Raw genomic sequence first — 17,472 nt, 5'->3', positions numbered from 1 at the left:
TCTTAAATGTATCTTCAAAGTATAAACTACACTGCATGCTATAATCCTATTTACTCTCTGAAATTTATAACACGATTTTTTTTATCTTCCTCTCTCCTTCCCTCCCCATTCTTAATCTCTCATTGCAAACAGAAGTCAAGTAGCAAACAGCACCGCAGCAACTGGGCTTATTACAACCTGTTTTTATAAGGATTTATCAACACAGAGTTATTTAAGGAGGATCCTGTATTGTTATCAGAAACTAAAAGGATAAGGGTAACAATTTGGAAAGAGCAACTACTCTTTCTTAAATAAGTCTATATAATTAACAGATAGGAAGAGGTCAATGACCTAGGAGTAACAATCAACTCAGGATTTTACTTTTCATTATGTTATTCATGAACACCCGGAGCACTACACTATAATGCACAAATGGATACTGACATGGATCCTGCCAACCTTGCTCTACACATCATGTTTTCACATTATCTGTCTAGTGGGCACTCTATCTTTAGCTTGCAATGACATGACTCCAGAGCAAATGGCTACAAATGTGAACTGCTCCAGTCCCGAGCGACATACCAGAAGTTATGATTACATGGAAGGAGGGGATATAAGAGTGAGAAGACTTTTCTGTCGAACACAGTGGTATCTGAGGATTGATAAACGAGGCAAAGTAAAAGGGACCCAAGAGATGAAGAACAATTACAGTAAGTAATGTCCTTTATTTAAAGCACTGTTTATAGCCCTTGACAATGTGTTAAAGGATAAATTTTCAGGTGATAAGCTTTCTCAGTTTCCTTTACTTGTGAAATAATAATTAAATGCAATATTGCTTTCTAATTTCTGTAAATTGGGATTGTGTGAATCATGTTCCTAAAAATATATCTTGGAACAGGGCAAGTTTACTAATACTATAGTTGAAACTTATAAATAAGTCAACTGTAAAACACATACTCCATGTCCTTAAAATGCTCTTAAGTAAAGCAAGATGTAAATAGTATTATTCACATTGAAATGTGATTTTTTTCCCTCGCAAAGCTTTTTAAGAGCTTTCCCATACTTCTATGTAAATGCTTACCAAAGTACGAATCACCAGTTTGAGGAAGAGAGAATTTATTTATTTTAATAGTTTCCTTTGAAAGAATATTTCCATGATGCAAAATACTTAATCTGTGTTCAAAAATGCATTTTTGTTCAATTGTGTATAATTGCAAAACTGAAGGGAATCTGTGGCATCCTCATGCATTCATGTCATAATGAGTTAGTGTTAGATTGCTTACGTATCCACCTAGGCATAAAAATAGTTTCTTTCTAACATTTTCTTTATGTAAATCTACTGTGTCATATAAGCTATATGTTGTTTTAAGAGAAACAGAAATGTCAGTAAATAAAAGTTGAAAGAGATGTTATTTTCATCATTTATAATTGAAAAGCTTACATTTTCCCTAAGAATCAGTTGTTATTTTCATATTAAAATGTCAGGATTGAATTTTTTTTCAGGATTGAACTTTTATGATTAATAACCAATTTCAATAAAATATTGAAAATATTGTAAAACATACTTCAACATTTACCTTATGGATTTAAAATTCCTCACTGAAAATTAGCTTTGGTAATATTATTAGGACTTGGAAAATGTTAATATTATACGTGTTAGGTGTGTTAAAGTCAGTTGAAAAAAATAATGCATGGGGATAGTGGTGTGATCATGTGCCTAGCACAGTGCCAGACTCATAGTAATTACTTAAAACTTTTGTTTCCTGTTTACTAAATGTCTTTTAGACTTCTAAACTAATCAATAAATAAATGAGCATTTGGGAGAATTATGCTTACAATATGAAAACAAGAGGATCTTTAACTATAATTGATACAGAATGTTAAGGCCATTTTGATGGGCTGTGAACAATTATGGTTTTGTTATTATTATTGCTATTAACCAAGGTATCATGTTAATTCTAGAAGATTGTTCTGATTATACTGAAGTTTAGTTAAGGAAATGACTATTCAGAGGAAGTTTTATGGATATTCGTTTCTATGTGAGCAATAAAATTTGGCTTATCATCAGTTTATTTAAAAAATATTGAGATTTATGATGGATAATAGAATCTGGTAGAAAGCCAGAGCTCAGATGGAAGTTATAACACATGGTTCCTGTGCCCTTCTGTGAATGACTTTTCAGTTTTTCTAATTTCATCTGTAAAACATGGGATATGTTCTCCAACATACCTTCTAGTTCTTATAACCTAGTCTGTCCTCAACCACAGAGCATATTGCATGAATGTAAAGAAATGTAAGTAGCCATTGTATAACTATCACTCACAATGAATGAAAGTGAATATTATCTCAATGACAAGATTTGTTGCCAGATCTAATTTCAAATGGTAGTAATAAACTGTAGAATTCTTCTATACTCTAATTCCTTTTGAATGTTTTACCAAATAATGAAAAAGTGAACAGTTGGATATAAAATTTAGCGAAAAATGAATAATATGTATGATTATTTGGCATCAAAAATATATTCAATTAGAATGTATTTATACATGTAAATTTTATTTTGTGTTAAAATTTCTTTAAATACACATATATGTACATATATATGTGTACATACACACATACCCAAAATACTAGAAGTATTCTATAGTTTGAAATACAATTTGGTAACTTTGAGTATCATAATGCTATTTTGGTAAGTCATTTTTCCTCTAACACTAGTTCAACAGTAAAAAGAAAGGAAAAAAGTCATCCTATGTCATTATAAATTAGAATGTCACAATATCAATGTATTAAAAAGACATGACTTACATTATGTAAATAATATTCACCTTCAAGCTTTTTACAAGTCTATATATGTGGTATACTTTTTTGAGATGATAAATTCTCCTGGAAAGAGAAATCTTCATCAGAATTCTTTAAGCAAACTAAATCATTGTCAAATCGCCCTGCTATCTAATTGGAAAAGGAGTCAATAAGGTTTCTTCAAAATTAAGTAGGCTAAGATAATTTTGTCTATAGGAAATACTAAGATACAGAATGAGATAATTCAATGAAGAATCTGTGGAGAATAATTTACAGAAGATAATTCTGATAGCTCTTTCCTATTATTTAAGAGGCAGCCTTACTCATTTTAAGAGTGAATGTCTATACATTAACATGCAAGTTCACAAGGTGCAATTGAAGCTATTCTATTAGGAAAGATAGATACAAAGGAAATGCCTAGGAGAATTTGTTTAAAATAACTCAAGAGGATGAGAAACTTGAAATTCCAAAATTTGGATTGTTTACCACCTTCAATAATTAATGAATGAATGAATAAATGAACAAAAGATTTTCCTTTCTTGTTTTTGTTGAAATGAGAATTAAAGATAATTGGATTGTCTACTAGATTCTGATGTAGCAGACTTGTGTAACTAGTGAATATCAGAATTAAATTTTAAATATCATTCTTCATGTTTTTATGCCTTAAAAATTTTAACAGGTGTTGAACTTCTTTAGGGGTCCATGATATAGATTTTAATATCTTAGATAAAAACCCTTTTATATGAAAAGTAAGATGCCAGCTATATAAAACATTAATTGTTCTTTGTTACCATAAGAAAGTCCCAATCCATTCTCAAAAGATTTCTTTGAATGAAAGGGAAATGACTTGAGATGTTAATAGCACTTAGAGGGATGCTTAGTTCTACAAACAGAAACATAGCTCCCACATAAAACTATTTTGGTGGAGTTCTGAGAATTGAATCCAGGGACTTGTGTGCACTAGGCAAGTGTTTTACCACTAAGCCATATCATCAGTCCTTAGGAATGTGATATTGGTAAATATGGATTGGCATTAGCAGGAGAGGGGAAAGATTTGGTTGTATGTTCTTGCTTCTAGAAGAAGTTAGGCTGGGATAGGTGGAGGAAGGGTGGGGAGGTGAAGAGGGAAGTGTTTGGAGAAGTAGATGTGATTACTATGTCTCATATCTTTAAGGAACTTGAAAAATTACTAAAGCTGCCCTGGATTGTGAAAATCTCATTGACTTCAGTCTTACTTTAGTTATAGTGTCATCTTATCAAATAATTCAAATTTAGTTTACAATGAACACACTGCAGAAAGCATGTACCAAGGAACTGACCAGAAATAAGACTTATATTTATAGACACATGAGCAAGAATTAATTATGTAGATGGGAGAACTCATGAAAGGCTAAGAAAAGTTGGACCTTATTTCTGACTCTTGAGGGAGAACATCTGTTACCAAAGAACTGGTCCTAAGGAATTGCACACTGCTCCTAACCAGGAGGCAAAACCTTTTTCTCTCTACTTGTTCTTTCTGGTGCTTCCACATTTAGCCTTTGGGTAGATTTATCAGTGATAAAATTGGAACCTAACTTGAGCAAATAGTAAGTATACTAAAAGCATAAAATGTCCCTTCAAAAGGTACATTTGTGTTTTCTACAGAGGACAAAATTTATAACATCATAAAGGAACTGGAAAGAATAGTCAATACTTCCACTTCTGATGAGACAGATACAGAGGGTGAATCTACATAATTATTGGGCCATCAGCAGACAGAGTCAATCACTCCACACCTGACAAAAATAACACTGCTGTTTTAGTTGGGAATTGAAGTGCTGTATGAGAGATGGCAGCAGTGTGCTGGGTGCCCATCAACTGCCCTGAAAGACAGATGTGGAACAGAGAACCCAATCCTTCAAGATAATCTTCTTGCTTTTGATATCTAATTAATAAAAAATTTTGTTCCTTTCACAATAGTAAATAGAAAAAAATCCTTAATTGTCATAAACCCCACTGATCCAAGAGAAATCATGTCTTCCATGGATATCATTGAGCATTGTTAGCTCCATCGAAAGAAAAGGGTTAGCCATTCTGAAAACTGGCCAATGATTTGGCAATATTCTCTTTTGGATTGTTAGACTGTGATGGGATATGGCCTAACAATTGGCGAAAAGCAAATAAACACAGTATTATTGGATTTGACTTTGGCCACAAAAGCTTCAGCAACTTTAGTTGTCAACAATTCTTTGGATAGGCTCCTACTCAACAATAATTGCTGCTAGTAGCTGTCAAATATATACCTATCACTCTAAATATGGAAAAGATAAATTTGCTTGTGTTTCAAACAGAATTTAGCAAGTTGTCTAAAGAATAATAACTTACATCATCAAAATAAAAAACAATATAAAGATAATTTCTGCCTTTAAAAAATGATAATAAATGGGCTGGGATTTTGGCTGAGTGGTAGAGCACTTGCCTAGTATGTGTGAGGCACTGAGTTTGATTCTTAGCACCACATAAAAATAAATAAATAAAATTAAGGTATTGTGTTCATCTACAACTGAAAAATATTTTTTAAAATGATAATAAATGTATCTGTGGAGCTCTATGGAACATATCTATGAAAGACAATCCTAGAAATTATTGACAAGATTGAATCCTATAGAACTGATGACCTGAATTCCCATATATAACTTGTCAAGGCTCTAAATTATGGAAGATGGATAAATTGCTGGGAAGAAGATTTGGAAATATTAGCTGTTCTTTGAAACTGTACTATTACATCTTATATTTTGTTTTATAACCTTCCTTTTTTGGCTGTGATAAGTGCCTGGCATTTCCTAAATAATAATAACTTCATTTATTGCCATAGGCGTGTCTCTTAGCATCTCTTAAACCTTCATTTGAACTGACCATTTCTATATCATGGTTGTTTCTATATCAAACCAGAGCATCTGATCTCTGTGACTCAGCTGTGTAACAACTCTTTAGCTATAGTTTTTGTGCATTCAGAGGCCCAACTGAATTGGAGAGAATAGAAGAAGCCGGTTGTTAGATATATGGGAGGAGCTGCCTTTTGTAGATTTTTCTAATTCTCAAACTTGGCTAAATATAATCAGCTGGGGACCTTTAAAACAGTTTTGATGCGAGATTCCACCCACAAAGATTCTCATTAAATTGATACAGATACAGTCCGAGTATCAGGAATCTTAAACTCCCTAGATAACTTTGACATACAGCCAAGGCTGAAAACTACTGAACTAAGAGGATCACATTAATTACTGGGAAAACCATAGCTCAATTAAATCAGGATCTCATGAAGGCAGGGAGGACCCATGAATCAGACTTTGTTCTCCAGTGATTTTAATGTGCAGCTAAGCTTGCAAATCACTCATATAGGGACCAATAATTCTAATTCAGCCGGAACTCTCTCAGGGGTTCTGGGAATATTTTAGAAACCTTACAGGGCTTCAGAATTAACTTGCACTTTAGAGGATTTTGGAATAGACTTAATCTTGGAATCTCTGAATTGTGCACTGAGGGAGTTCTTCTGGGCTCTTTTGACCTCTCTGACAAATCTTAGTGGCTTCAACATTTGGTAAACTTGCTTAGAATTGCATGTGATGACAGCTCTGTAGCTACTATATAAGAAGGTTGCTTTAGCAGCAAGGAAGAATAGGTCCTGTGCTACAGTCTCATGATATGACTCTCTTCTGACATTTTTCACGGTACCTGGAATACAGGCATCAATGCCAGCTTTCTTGGTACATAAGTAAGCCACTTCTGACTATGAACCCAGATACCTCCAAGTTAGGCTTCTATCTCTCATAGCCACCCCACTTAGTTCAATGGCAGAGGTTTAAAGAAACAATTTCTAACCTAGAAAACCCATGGGGGAGAGAACCACAAGTTTAGAGGGTCTATCCATATTAGTGAAAAGGATACAATTATAGAACCTTGCTCTCTTTGTATGATTGGGATGCATAACACGAAGCAAAGTTTTCTTTATTTTCTCTTCTATCAATTTTTGGAAGCACTCCCATAACATCACTATTGGAATATGACAGTTTTCTCTATTTAAATTTCACATATGGCACATAGAAGAAAAGGCAGGATATGTGTATACTTAAGTAACTACAGAAGATGAAAGAACTTTTGTTAGATGAAATTAGGCTTCGATATGATCTACTCTCTTCTCCAAACCATATCCAAACTTCCTACACCCAAAAGAGGTTGAAAAAGAAAAATCCCCTGCCTCCCACATGATTTGAAATGCCATGTTGAAGAGTCACTAAGTATTTAACTCTTTCTTGACCAAGTTTCATATATGCTTTTGAGGTTAAATAAAGACTTAAGTAGAAAAGCCATATCAAATTCACTAACAAAGAATATGCCATTTAAGTTCCTTAGTTATGTCTATGAATGTGTTTGTTACAGTGAAAATGAAGAGAGGGAAATTATCCAGGACTCATTTTAGGTAGGCAACATCATTCTTAAAGGGAGAAAGCTTGATATGTATTGGGGAGGGTTGGATCTAGGGATTCTCCAGTTGCTCTAGTAAATTTTTTTACTGGAGTGGTTGGGAATACTTGATAGGTAGTGTCTATCTAAGAATAATTTAAAAAATCATATTTATGAATAGGAGGGAAAAGAGAAAAATGGGAAAGGAAAAAAGACTTTATATAAAAATTAATGGACTGGAAGGCTGGGCATGTGGCTCAAGCGGTAGGTAGCACGCTCGCCTGGCATGCGTGCAGCCCGGGTTCGATCCTCAGCACCACATACAAACAAAGATGTTGTGTCCGCCCAAAACTAAAAAATATATATATATATTAAAAAATTCTCTCTCTCTCTCTCTCTCTCTCTCTCTCTCTCTCTCTTTAAAAAAATTAATGGATTGGAATCCTCTATAAACTTAATGTGAAGTATAAAGGATTCTGATTAGCTAGAGCTTTACTATTTTTTTTATTCACTTAAGGAATGAGGACAATGAAATGCATTGGATTGATAAGATAATAAAGGCAGATAAAATAAATCAAGATAAAAGAAACTTAACTAGAAATTTTAGTAATAGTGTACAAAGGGATTGAAATGTTAGTAGATTATCATAGCACTGAAATAAGAGGTTTGAATCTGTTAATTTTGTGCATGAAACTGTAATAATCTTTGCTTCTTTACCTGAACTATTCTGAAACTGAATTTATTTTTATGATTAATGTAATACAAGAGCAGTGAGAAATATTTCAACACAATATATTTCATGTTCTATTATAATATCTCCCATTTTATCTATTTTAATTTTAAATGTAATTGTGGATAATTTTGAGAAAATTATATGCAGCCAAATTCAGAATCAACTGAGCCTGAATATTTTTTCTTAAGGCAGTATTTCCAAACTATATTTCTTAGAACTTTAATGTCCCTTGAGATATTAATGGTGTTTTCTTGAAGCACAGTGGCATGGAAACTGTGCTTCAGTCATGCCTCGCTGACTGGTAAATATTAAGTTAAATAACGTTGAACAGGTCTTTTAGCAGAATTTCTGTGACCATAAACTACAACTACACTAATGTGAATTGCAAAATTCTAGGAAAAGTGTAAACATGGTTTTCCAAACACATTTGATATCAGAACACTTCTCTTACTCCCCAGCTGCCAACCCCTGGTGTGGGTAGAACATTTAAATTTCATTAAATTACAATTTGAGAGCTATAGTCTTAGGGTCTATCTTTGGTGTAGTCAATAACTAAATCAAGCTGCCACTCCATTGTTTGATCCAAATAAAAATGCTAAAAATTGACCTGAACCAATATTTTAAGCTTAACTTAACTAAGCTTAACTAAAGAGTTATGCCAAAATCAGGAATTTTGAGTTTGGACTATCAAAGTGATATTTTGGGCATGGATGCTAGTTGAAAACCAGAGGTTTATAGTGGGAGTTAAGCCTGGTTCAAAGTCTTTTCTTAGTCTGTTCAGAACAGCTTCATAGGACCATTCTCCTAAAATGATGCCCAATAACTATTATTTGGGCAACCTGTAAACTGACAAAAACCTAAAAATGTCTCAGGATTCCAATAAAGTTGAAAAATTCTTATCATATCAACCATAATTTTTGTTTTACTTTTCAAAAAAACCAGTTTGAACGAAAGTTGTAGTTATTTCAACAGTAAAGAACAAATTTCATTTACTGCCCAAAATCTACTTAGAAATTTAATATTTAATATAACCTGATGGAACGATTGTTAATTTTTATTTCAACATTCTTTGAGAAGGTCACTCATTTGATAGTTTAAATAGAGACAAAACCAGTACTGTTCTTATCATCTTCTGTGCCTTTGTTGCTTTACTTTCCATATAGAATACATTTGCCTTGTCTGTGGTTCTTTCTGTTTGCATTTGGCACCACCACTAGAATGTCACTTCTGGAAAGATAAGCACCATAGCTTATTCTTTCTTCTATCTCTCCATGGTAGAACATGCAGCAATTAGCCCAAGAGCAGAGGTGGAAGAAGGCAGAAAGATTCATAGTCACTCAATATATTTCTCCTTTAGTCTATTATACATTTAAAATTAGTTAAAAATAGGAAATACATTTCTAAATTATCAAGAAAATTTAATGTGGATAAGAATTAAAAGTCTTACTGAAGTAAAAGAAAAAGATATCTCACTTCCCTCTTATTCTCTATCATTAAAAAAAAGGCCTCCAGTACCATTTTGATTTAATGTATTTCTAGGTAATTTCAAGGGACAAGTAGAAAAATTGTTTTATTTTAGAAGACGTTGTTGACACTGGAAGGACGATTGGCAGGAGGGCAAGGTGAAGACAAATCCTGGAAGAATTGTGGCCCTCCTCAATATCCATTCTTATTCCTACCTGATTGTCAACTAACCTATGCATATCAAAACATAAATGCAGAGCTGATTGTGGAGGCCCACACCTGTAATCCCAGTACTTTGGAAGGCTGAGGAAGGAGGATTTCAAGTTCAAGGCCATCCTCAGCAATTTAGTAAGACTCTGTCTCAAAAAATAAATAAATAAATAATAAATAAAAAGGGCCGGAGAAATGATTCAGCGGTTAAACACCCTTGGGATGATCAATCCCTGGTACCAAAACAAATGAATAAATAAGCAAACAACAAAACCACACAAACATGTGTACATATAAATGTGGAAAAAATTCGTAATTGGTATTGGTCATAGGAATAGAATCTGCCTCCTAACAAAATTGATCCTGGACTTTATGATCAGCACTGAAAGGGAAAAGGGCATATATGTGGGGACAGAGAACTGGGGAAAAATAGAAAGTTGGTGAACCCACTCTCAATTTGTTTTAATGCCAGCAGCTCATATATCCTCATATATACCCCAACTAAACTGCGACTTCTCTAAAAAAACAGATGCACGATTTCTTCAGTGTGGCAAAAGGAGGATCAATGACTTTTTGTTGAATTAATGAAAGAATTGAAAAAGCGGTCATTAATCTTTCAAAGTTTTATATGATATCTTTTCTTTCAAGAGAAACTGCTTTTGAAGGCATAATTCAAGTTCTGCTAATTGGGATAATATAGATAGCTTTATTTTTTTCTTGAATAACTGCATATTTTTCTTTTTAGTGCCTTTTCAATCTTTGATAACCAACCTTTGGTAACTGTTCACAAATAATCACTTTCAAAACTGCATTATCATTATAGGGAATTTTTTACCCCATAACAGTTGCCAAGAAGTGAAAGAAATAATGGTTTTCAGACTTATGGTCAGTATTTAAGGACAAAATTATGGAGGTTATCTGTTACATTCTTTAAGATAAGGCAAATTTTTACTACCAAAAGTGTTAGACCACCTATCTTGACTACATAACTCTATCAGTAGCCAAACAGCTGCACAGAGTTTTACTCCCTCTAATTCATGATGCTGACAAAGAAATGAGGTGCTTTTCCATGTAGATAAGACTACTGAACTGTTTCTGAGAAAGTAGGCTTACTCTCTTGTACAAATAATGCACTATAAAATTATGTTGGTTGTTTAATTGGAACTTGGAAAGATTCTGGCCAAATTTGATCTTCAAATTTTCTCTTAACTGCCTTGAAATTGATCAGATATTGAAAAAATTATACATCCCAAAGGAAATGAGTATAATCTGTATCATGACTATTATGTAAACTTTAATATTTATGATGTTTTAAAGTACTATTTAATAGTTCATCAGGCACTCACATTAATATTAGCATTAAAATTAGTGAACTGTGTAGAAATAAATTTTGTTTATTACTCTTGACATAAATTTTCCAATTTAGTCCATGCAAAATTGTATAACATACAATTGGGAACGTTTTTATTGAGTGCCTGAATATAAGTATATAGCTAAATAATGGTTAATCCTTTGAAAATACTTGCCAGTAGTAAAACTGGTATGGAATATTTTATTCCATAGTAATTATTTCTCAAAATACCTCCTGCTATAAGCTTATAATCACACTAATAATTTATTTCTTGGAAGGAAAACAGGCTTTCAGGAAATTTACCAGCTTAATAAGTTCACTAGTATATCAACTCTAGTTTAAAAATTAGACAAAGTCCTGTTTTGCCTCCTGTTTAGGTGTTATTTATTTTAATTAAAAAAGACTGGTGCTTAAAACTTGGTGATGATTCAGTTGATCAAATAAAAATCTTTTGAGTGCAATGATTGTTTTCCAGAAGTATTTGTATGGATCATTAATTTACAGCATAGATGTTGAATAATAGGTTTGATGAATTCACTGGGTGATTAATATCATACATTAAAAACAAGAAGTTTATATAAAGAATACTGATTTAAACCTTTCAATATTTATAACTAAGACACACTTTTTTCTTTATTTCCCCCCAAGTTTTTATTGGTGCATTATTGTACATAATGGTGGAATTTGTTGTTACATATTTGTACATGCACACAGTATAACAATATAATTTGGCCAATATCACTTTCCAGCACTTCCCCCATCCCTCCCCTCTCTCATCCCCTGGTCCTTTGTCTCTATTGATCGCCCTTTGGTTTTCATGAGCTCCCCCATCCACACCTTTCTTTTTCTTTTTCCTCTCTAGCTTCCACATATGAGAGAAAGCATATGACCCTGATTTTCTGAGTTTGGTTTATTTCACTTAACACAATGGTCTCTATCTAGTTCTATGCATTTTCCTGTAAATGACACAATTTCATTTTTACTTAGGTTGAATAAAACTCTATTGTACATATATACCACATTTTATTTTCCAATCATCCATTGATGGACACCTAGTCTGGTTCCATAGTTTGGCTATTGTGAATTGTGCTATAAACATGAATATGCAGTATCATCATAGTATGATGACTAATTCTTTAGGATAAATATTGAGGAGTGGTGTAGTATGGTCATATAGTGCTTCCACCAGTATGAAAGTCTTTTGAGGAACTTCAGTACTTATTTCCACAGTGGTTGTACTCATTTGCAATCTCATCAACAGTGTAAAAGTATTCCTTTTCTTCACATCCTGTCCAGCACTTATTATTATTTGTATTCTTGATGACTGCCACTCTGACTGGTGTGAGATGAAATGCCATGTAGTTTTGAATTTATTTCCCTAATTGTTAATGATGCTGAACATTTTTTTTATATTTGTTGGCCATTTCTATTTATTCTTTTGAGAAGTGTTACTAAGACACTTTGAAGGGGAAAAGTGAGGCATTTTAAAGCAATATCTTTCTTCAATGAAAACATAGTCATGAATATTATTTTAAAATAGCAACAAAAATTACTAGTACAAGTGGATTTTCTGTGTACCTGTAATTGTGCAAAACACTTCATATACACTATCTAATTTAATCTTCATAGAGTGCATGTAAAGTTAGCAGATTTATGCTCATTTTGCAGATGGGGAAACATTGGTTCATGGAGTTAAGTAATTTGCTCTAGGTTAGATAGGTAGTAGTTGTCAGAGTTGGATGTCAACCCAAGAAGATTTAATTCCAAAGCATACTTTTAGTTATCATCACATGTATCACTACACTGTCACTGGTGCTATTAGAACATCACATAATAATCTGTACCATGCATTGGGATAATTTGCAGCTGAATAAGTATAAACAGATAAAAGTTTTTTGTATTATGATCCAATATGTACTTGGCACTATCTTTTTGTATTAAATAAATGCTTCACTCCAATTTTCCTTGTATAAAACATCTCCATCTGTCTCCCCCTGAGTTGGCATAGCAACCTTCAGTTTATTTTGCTTACAAATTGCTAAAGATGCTGCAGAAGTTATTTTGGTTGTGTTTTAGGCACATTTATGACATTTATGAAAATATTTGTACTTCTACCCATTAGTAATTATCTGTATAATTATTATAGAATGCATACATAGATGCAATTTAATTTCAGAGAATAAATCAGTGAATTTTAGGAGTACATCCAGATAGTTTCTTTCTCAAGGTCATGAACTTCAAATGGAACAAACACAAAACAATAAAACAAATAGCAGTGTGTTTGTTCCAACCAGCACTTCTGAAGGATAGGTTGAATAGTTTACTGGCAATTGGTTATTTCTCTTGTCCATTATTATTACTTTCTCTATTTATTTCTAATCCTTTTAGGACCATGCCCAATGAAAATAAAGAGGGAAAAGAAATAGAATAAAAATGATGAGTTAAGGCACAGACAGTCTATCTGGATTTCTATTTTGAGAATTTTCAAATATAGTTCTAGGTAAATCATATGATAGATATTGCTTAAAGTTTCTGAATACTAGATATATGTATTATTTGAGACCTGCTTGATATTATTTATTCCAGTTTCTTAAAAATAACCTTAGAAAGTTTGTATTCTGAAATTTGCAGTGGCTCTTTCCAGTGATTAGAATAATATTTATTGAAATATTTAGTGAGTATATGCTGTGCTGTTTTGGAGATATAATATGGTAAATATCCACTATTGGAAAAATTTCAGCTCACTTGGGGATACCAACACCTATGAGTCAATTTTTAGTAAGAATGTAGTAAGTACTGGGATAAGATAAGTTGATGGTGTTAGGAGACCATAGTGGAAGGCAGTTAAGAGAATCTGTGACAGACGGGGCAAGATTCTTAAAGGCCATGGCATTTAAAGCAAAAAAAAGCTGGCAGAAATAAATCAGCTAGAGGCAGGGGTACGAATGGTGAAGAAATTCAGAAGAAATGGCATCCCTTCCTGGTAAATAGTACATTAGGGGAAGCTGAGTGATGTACTGATAGGTATGTATGGGAATTAGTGTTTCTGGAGCATCAAGTTCAAGGTAGGAAGTAGGGAGAGATGAGACTGCAATGAAGTCTCCTATCTTGGAAAGTTGTATTCCACTTTAGGGAACATGGACTTTACTTATAGGTAATAAGGAGCTATTGAGGAATAGTGAAAGTAGTAACTAATCAAACAGTTATTTACATTATTCACAAAAATGACTTGTATAGTTAATATCTGTTAATAATCCCACAATTTATTTTGTGATAAAAGTATAGCCTCGTTTCATATCAAAGCTTCTTAGCAGACCTATCCACAAGTAGCAAAATCAACAATATTAATGAATATCCATTAGTTTTCTCCCTTCATTCAGGTACAGAGTTTATGAATGGACTAGGTGGTTAACTGGAGAAAAGACAAGACAGAACAAGTAGGCTCAGTCTTAATTTATTACACCAATAGTACTATTTTAGTATAAGACTTTAATATATATTTCTATCCCCTAATAGTGGATTGAACAGATAGGAACATGAGATAATAATAATATTATTAATATTAATGATTAATATTAATGATAATAATGAGAAACATAATACTAGATATTATGTTTCTTGTGTTGACCTCTTCCATTAATTAACTGAATAACTGTGGCAAGTACTTAATCATCTTGGTTCTCAGGGTTTTTTTTGGTATTGAGGATTGATCTCAGGTACGCTTAATCGTTGGGGCACATCCCTAGCCCTTTTTTGTATTTTATTTAGAGACAGGATCTCACTGAGTTGCTTAGTGCCTTGCAGTTGCTGAGGCTGGCTTTGAACTCCCAATTCTCCTCTAAGCCTCCCAAGCCGCTGGGATTAAAAGCGTGTGCCACCGTGCCTGGCCAGGTTTTATTAGTATAAAATTAAGGGGATTAGATCACATTGTTTGAATTAATTTCACTTGTAAAATGTTGCCAGTGATTCTAAAGTTCTCTGAGACAGAGAAGGGGAGGATAGAGAAAGTGTGTTTTAGTTATCTATTTTTGCATAACAAATTACCTAAAATTTAGCAACTTAAAAGAATATTTATTATCTCACAGTTTCAGAGGATCAGAATCTGGGAGTAGTTTAGAGTACTCTGGCTTAGGTATTTCATGAGATTGCAGTCAAGTTATTAGCCAGGACTGAAGTCTTCCAAAGAATAGACTAGGGATGAAAGATCTGCTTCTATGAGCACTCCTGTGGTTGTCGGTGGGTCTTAGTTCCTAGCAGATTGCTGGCCAGAGCCTTCTACTTGGCCGTATGGTATGCGGACCTCTCCACAGGCTTACTGAGTCTCCTTGTGATATGGCAATTGGCCTTCCCCAAACTGAGCAAAGAGAGAGACAAGAGACAGAGACTTCACAATGGAAGCTGAAATATGGGACACCTTCATTTCTGCCTTATTTTATTGGTCACACAGAAGCGCACTAAGTTGGTTGTGCGAAACAAACAACTTCATTCTGGAGTTGTAGAGCTCGAAAGAACCCTTGAGATCATCTAGACTAGAGATTTTGACATGAAGTTTGCCAATGGCCCTTAGTGAAACTGGTAAAAAAAAATTATACATAAAATATTGGGGAATGAATTTAGAGCTTTTACCAGAGTCTGAAAAGTATCTGTAGTTGTACTAAAAGTCTAAAAAGCACTAATATAGTCCATCATGCTTGTTTAATTGGTAAAGAAACTGAGTCACAAAGAAGATAACTTTTCAAAAATCACACCATGAATTAATAGCAGTAGTAGTTTGGACAACAACTGAAGCCTTCTGCTTTTCAGCTTAGCAGAATGCAGTGTTAGTATGGTTTATAACACCAAAAGCCTAATTGATTTTCTTCTGTTCATATATATTACTGCTATGCAGATTATTTCCCTTTTGGTCCCCCAAAATGTTAAAAAGTATATATATCTTATATAAGTCCAGTCATGCATCACATAGCAATGCTCTGTTTAATGGCAGACCATGTATACCATGGTGATTCTAAAGATTACAATGGAACTCAAAAATTCCAACTGCAAAGTGATACCATGGCTACCAAGGTTGTAGTGCAACACATTGCTCATGTTTTGTGGTGGTACTGGTGTGAATAAGTCTACTGTACAAACTGTCCTATAAAAGTATAGCACATATAATTAAGTGTAGTTCAAAATACTTGACAATGATAATAAACAACTATATTACTGTTTTATGTATTTATAATACTGTATCATACTTTTTATTGCTATTTTAGAGTGTACTCTTTACACTTATAGAAAAAAGTTTACTGTGATTCAGTATGCTGTTATGCCAGCAGTGGCCTCAGATACCTTGTGTTTACTGAATTTCTTGATGGCATTAAGAAGTCACATTGAGTGACTGCCCTATGCCATTTAGGTTTATTCATATAATAATGAAATTTTCTACTTATACATTTCTCAGTATTCCCATTGTTAAATGATATATTACTGTGAAGGCATCTTTAGAGAGGGGTGAAGATTGCATCATAGTGTTTACAGTATTAAAATCCAGTGTTTATATATAGGAAAAAATCAGAAAAATAGATTGTAGTTGGTTATTCATGATTTAAGTCCAAATACTTAATTGAAATTGCAACCATATAATATTTCAGTTCCCTCACTAGTTATATAAAATTCACTAAAATGTACTTTTTGGTATGCAGTCAGATGAGTAAAAGTAAGATAAACTAAATTAGTGTTAAAGTATTAGGTTTCTCAATCCACATAATTTTACATAACTTATGAATTTTCTCCTTACTAGAATAGATATATTATTTTCCATTTTTATGTGTAATAAAATTATGGTATATTTTTAAATGCCAATGTTTAATTAAATGAGCTTATTTACTATTTTTAAAATAGAAATAATTAGTATATGACTGTTGGGCATACATAGGTTGACAACAATTTCACTGGAGAAGGTGTCACTCATTGATAAAAGTGGGAACTTTTTTTTTTTTTGGATTTGGAACCACTTATAGAAAATCTTAATTGAATGTCACATGGAATCAAGAGGCAATTCACTTTAGTTCATTGGGGTTTAAATTAAGAATGCAAATCAATTCAGTATTTATGGAGCACCTCTAATGTAGAGATAATAAAGGGTACAAAGATAAATATATGATTTTTTGATTTTTACCTTTAATGTGTTTCCATAGGAAATAACTTGGTAAATTCTGAAAGTTACTAATAAGTTTTATTTAAACAAAGGAGAGGTCACAAGAGTGAAAGAAAATACTTTCAAGTGCAAAAAAGGAGATGGAGGGGACAGAGTAGAAGAATTAGGGAAGTAAAATTTCCTGGAAAAGGTGTGTTTGTCCAAAATGGGGGATGGCTTTGGGTGAAGGATTTTGATAGAGAGCAGAAGTGTTTGTTTTCTACTTAAAAAGAAAAAAAAAAAAGTATGAAAAAGGCACATATAGTCAGTTAAGAGGAATGGGTACTCTGTCCTGTCTAGCAGGGGAATATGGTG

General features: G+C 33.1%; 1 protein-coding gene across 1 annotated transcript in view; it reads left to right on the top strand.

Annotated features, from left to right (window-relative positions):
- Positions 1-17,472, top strand: part of Fgf7 (fibroblast growth factor 7) — a 54,979-nt gene that overhangs the window by 750 nt on the left and 36,757 nt on the right. Inside the window, exon 2 of the mRNA XM_015480684.2 lies at positions 133-689. Within this exon, the coding sequence (XP_015336170.1) occupies positions 404-689 (286 nt within the window). The 5' untranslated portion in view covers positions 133-403. The remainder of the gene's footprint in view (positions 1-132; positions 690-17,472) is intronic.

This window comes from Marmota marmota, unplaced genomic scaffold (assembly GCF_001458135.2).
Source record: "Marmota marmota marmota unplaced genomic scaffold, marMar, whole genome shotgun sequence".
NCBI classification, from domain to species: domain Eukaryota; kingdom Metazoa; phylum Chordata; class Mammalia; order Rodentia; family Sciuridae; genus Marmota; species Marmota marmota.
Note: the sequence above shows the minus strand (reverse complement) of the source record. Positions and strands in the feature narration are given on the sequence as shown.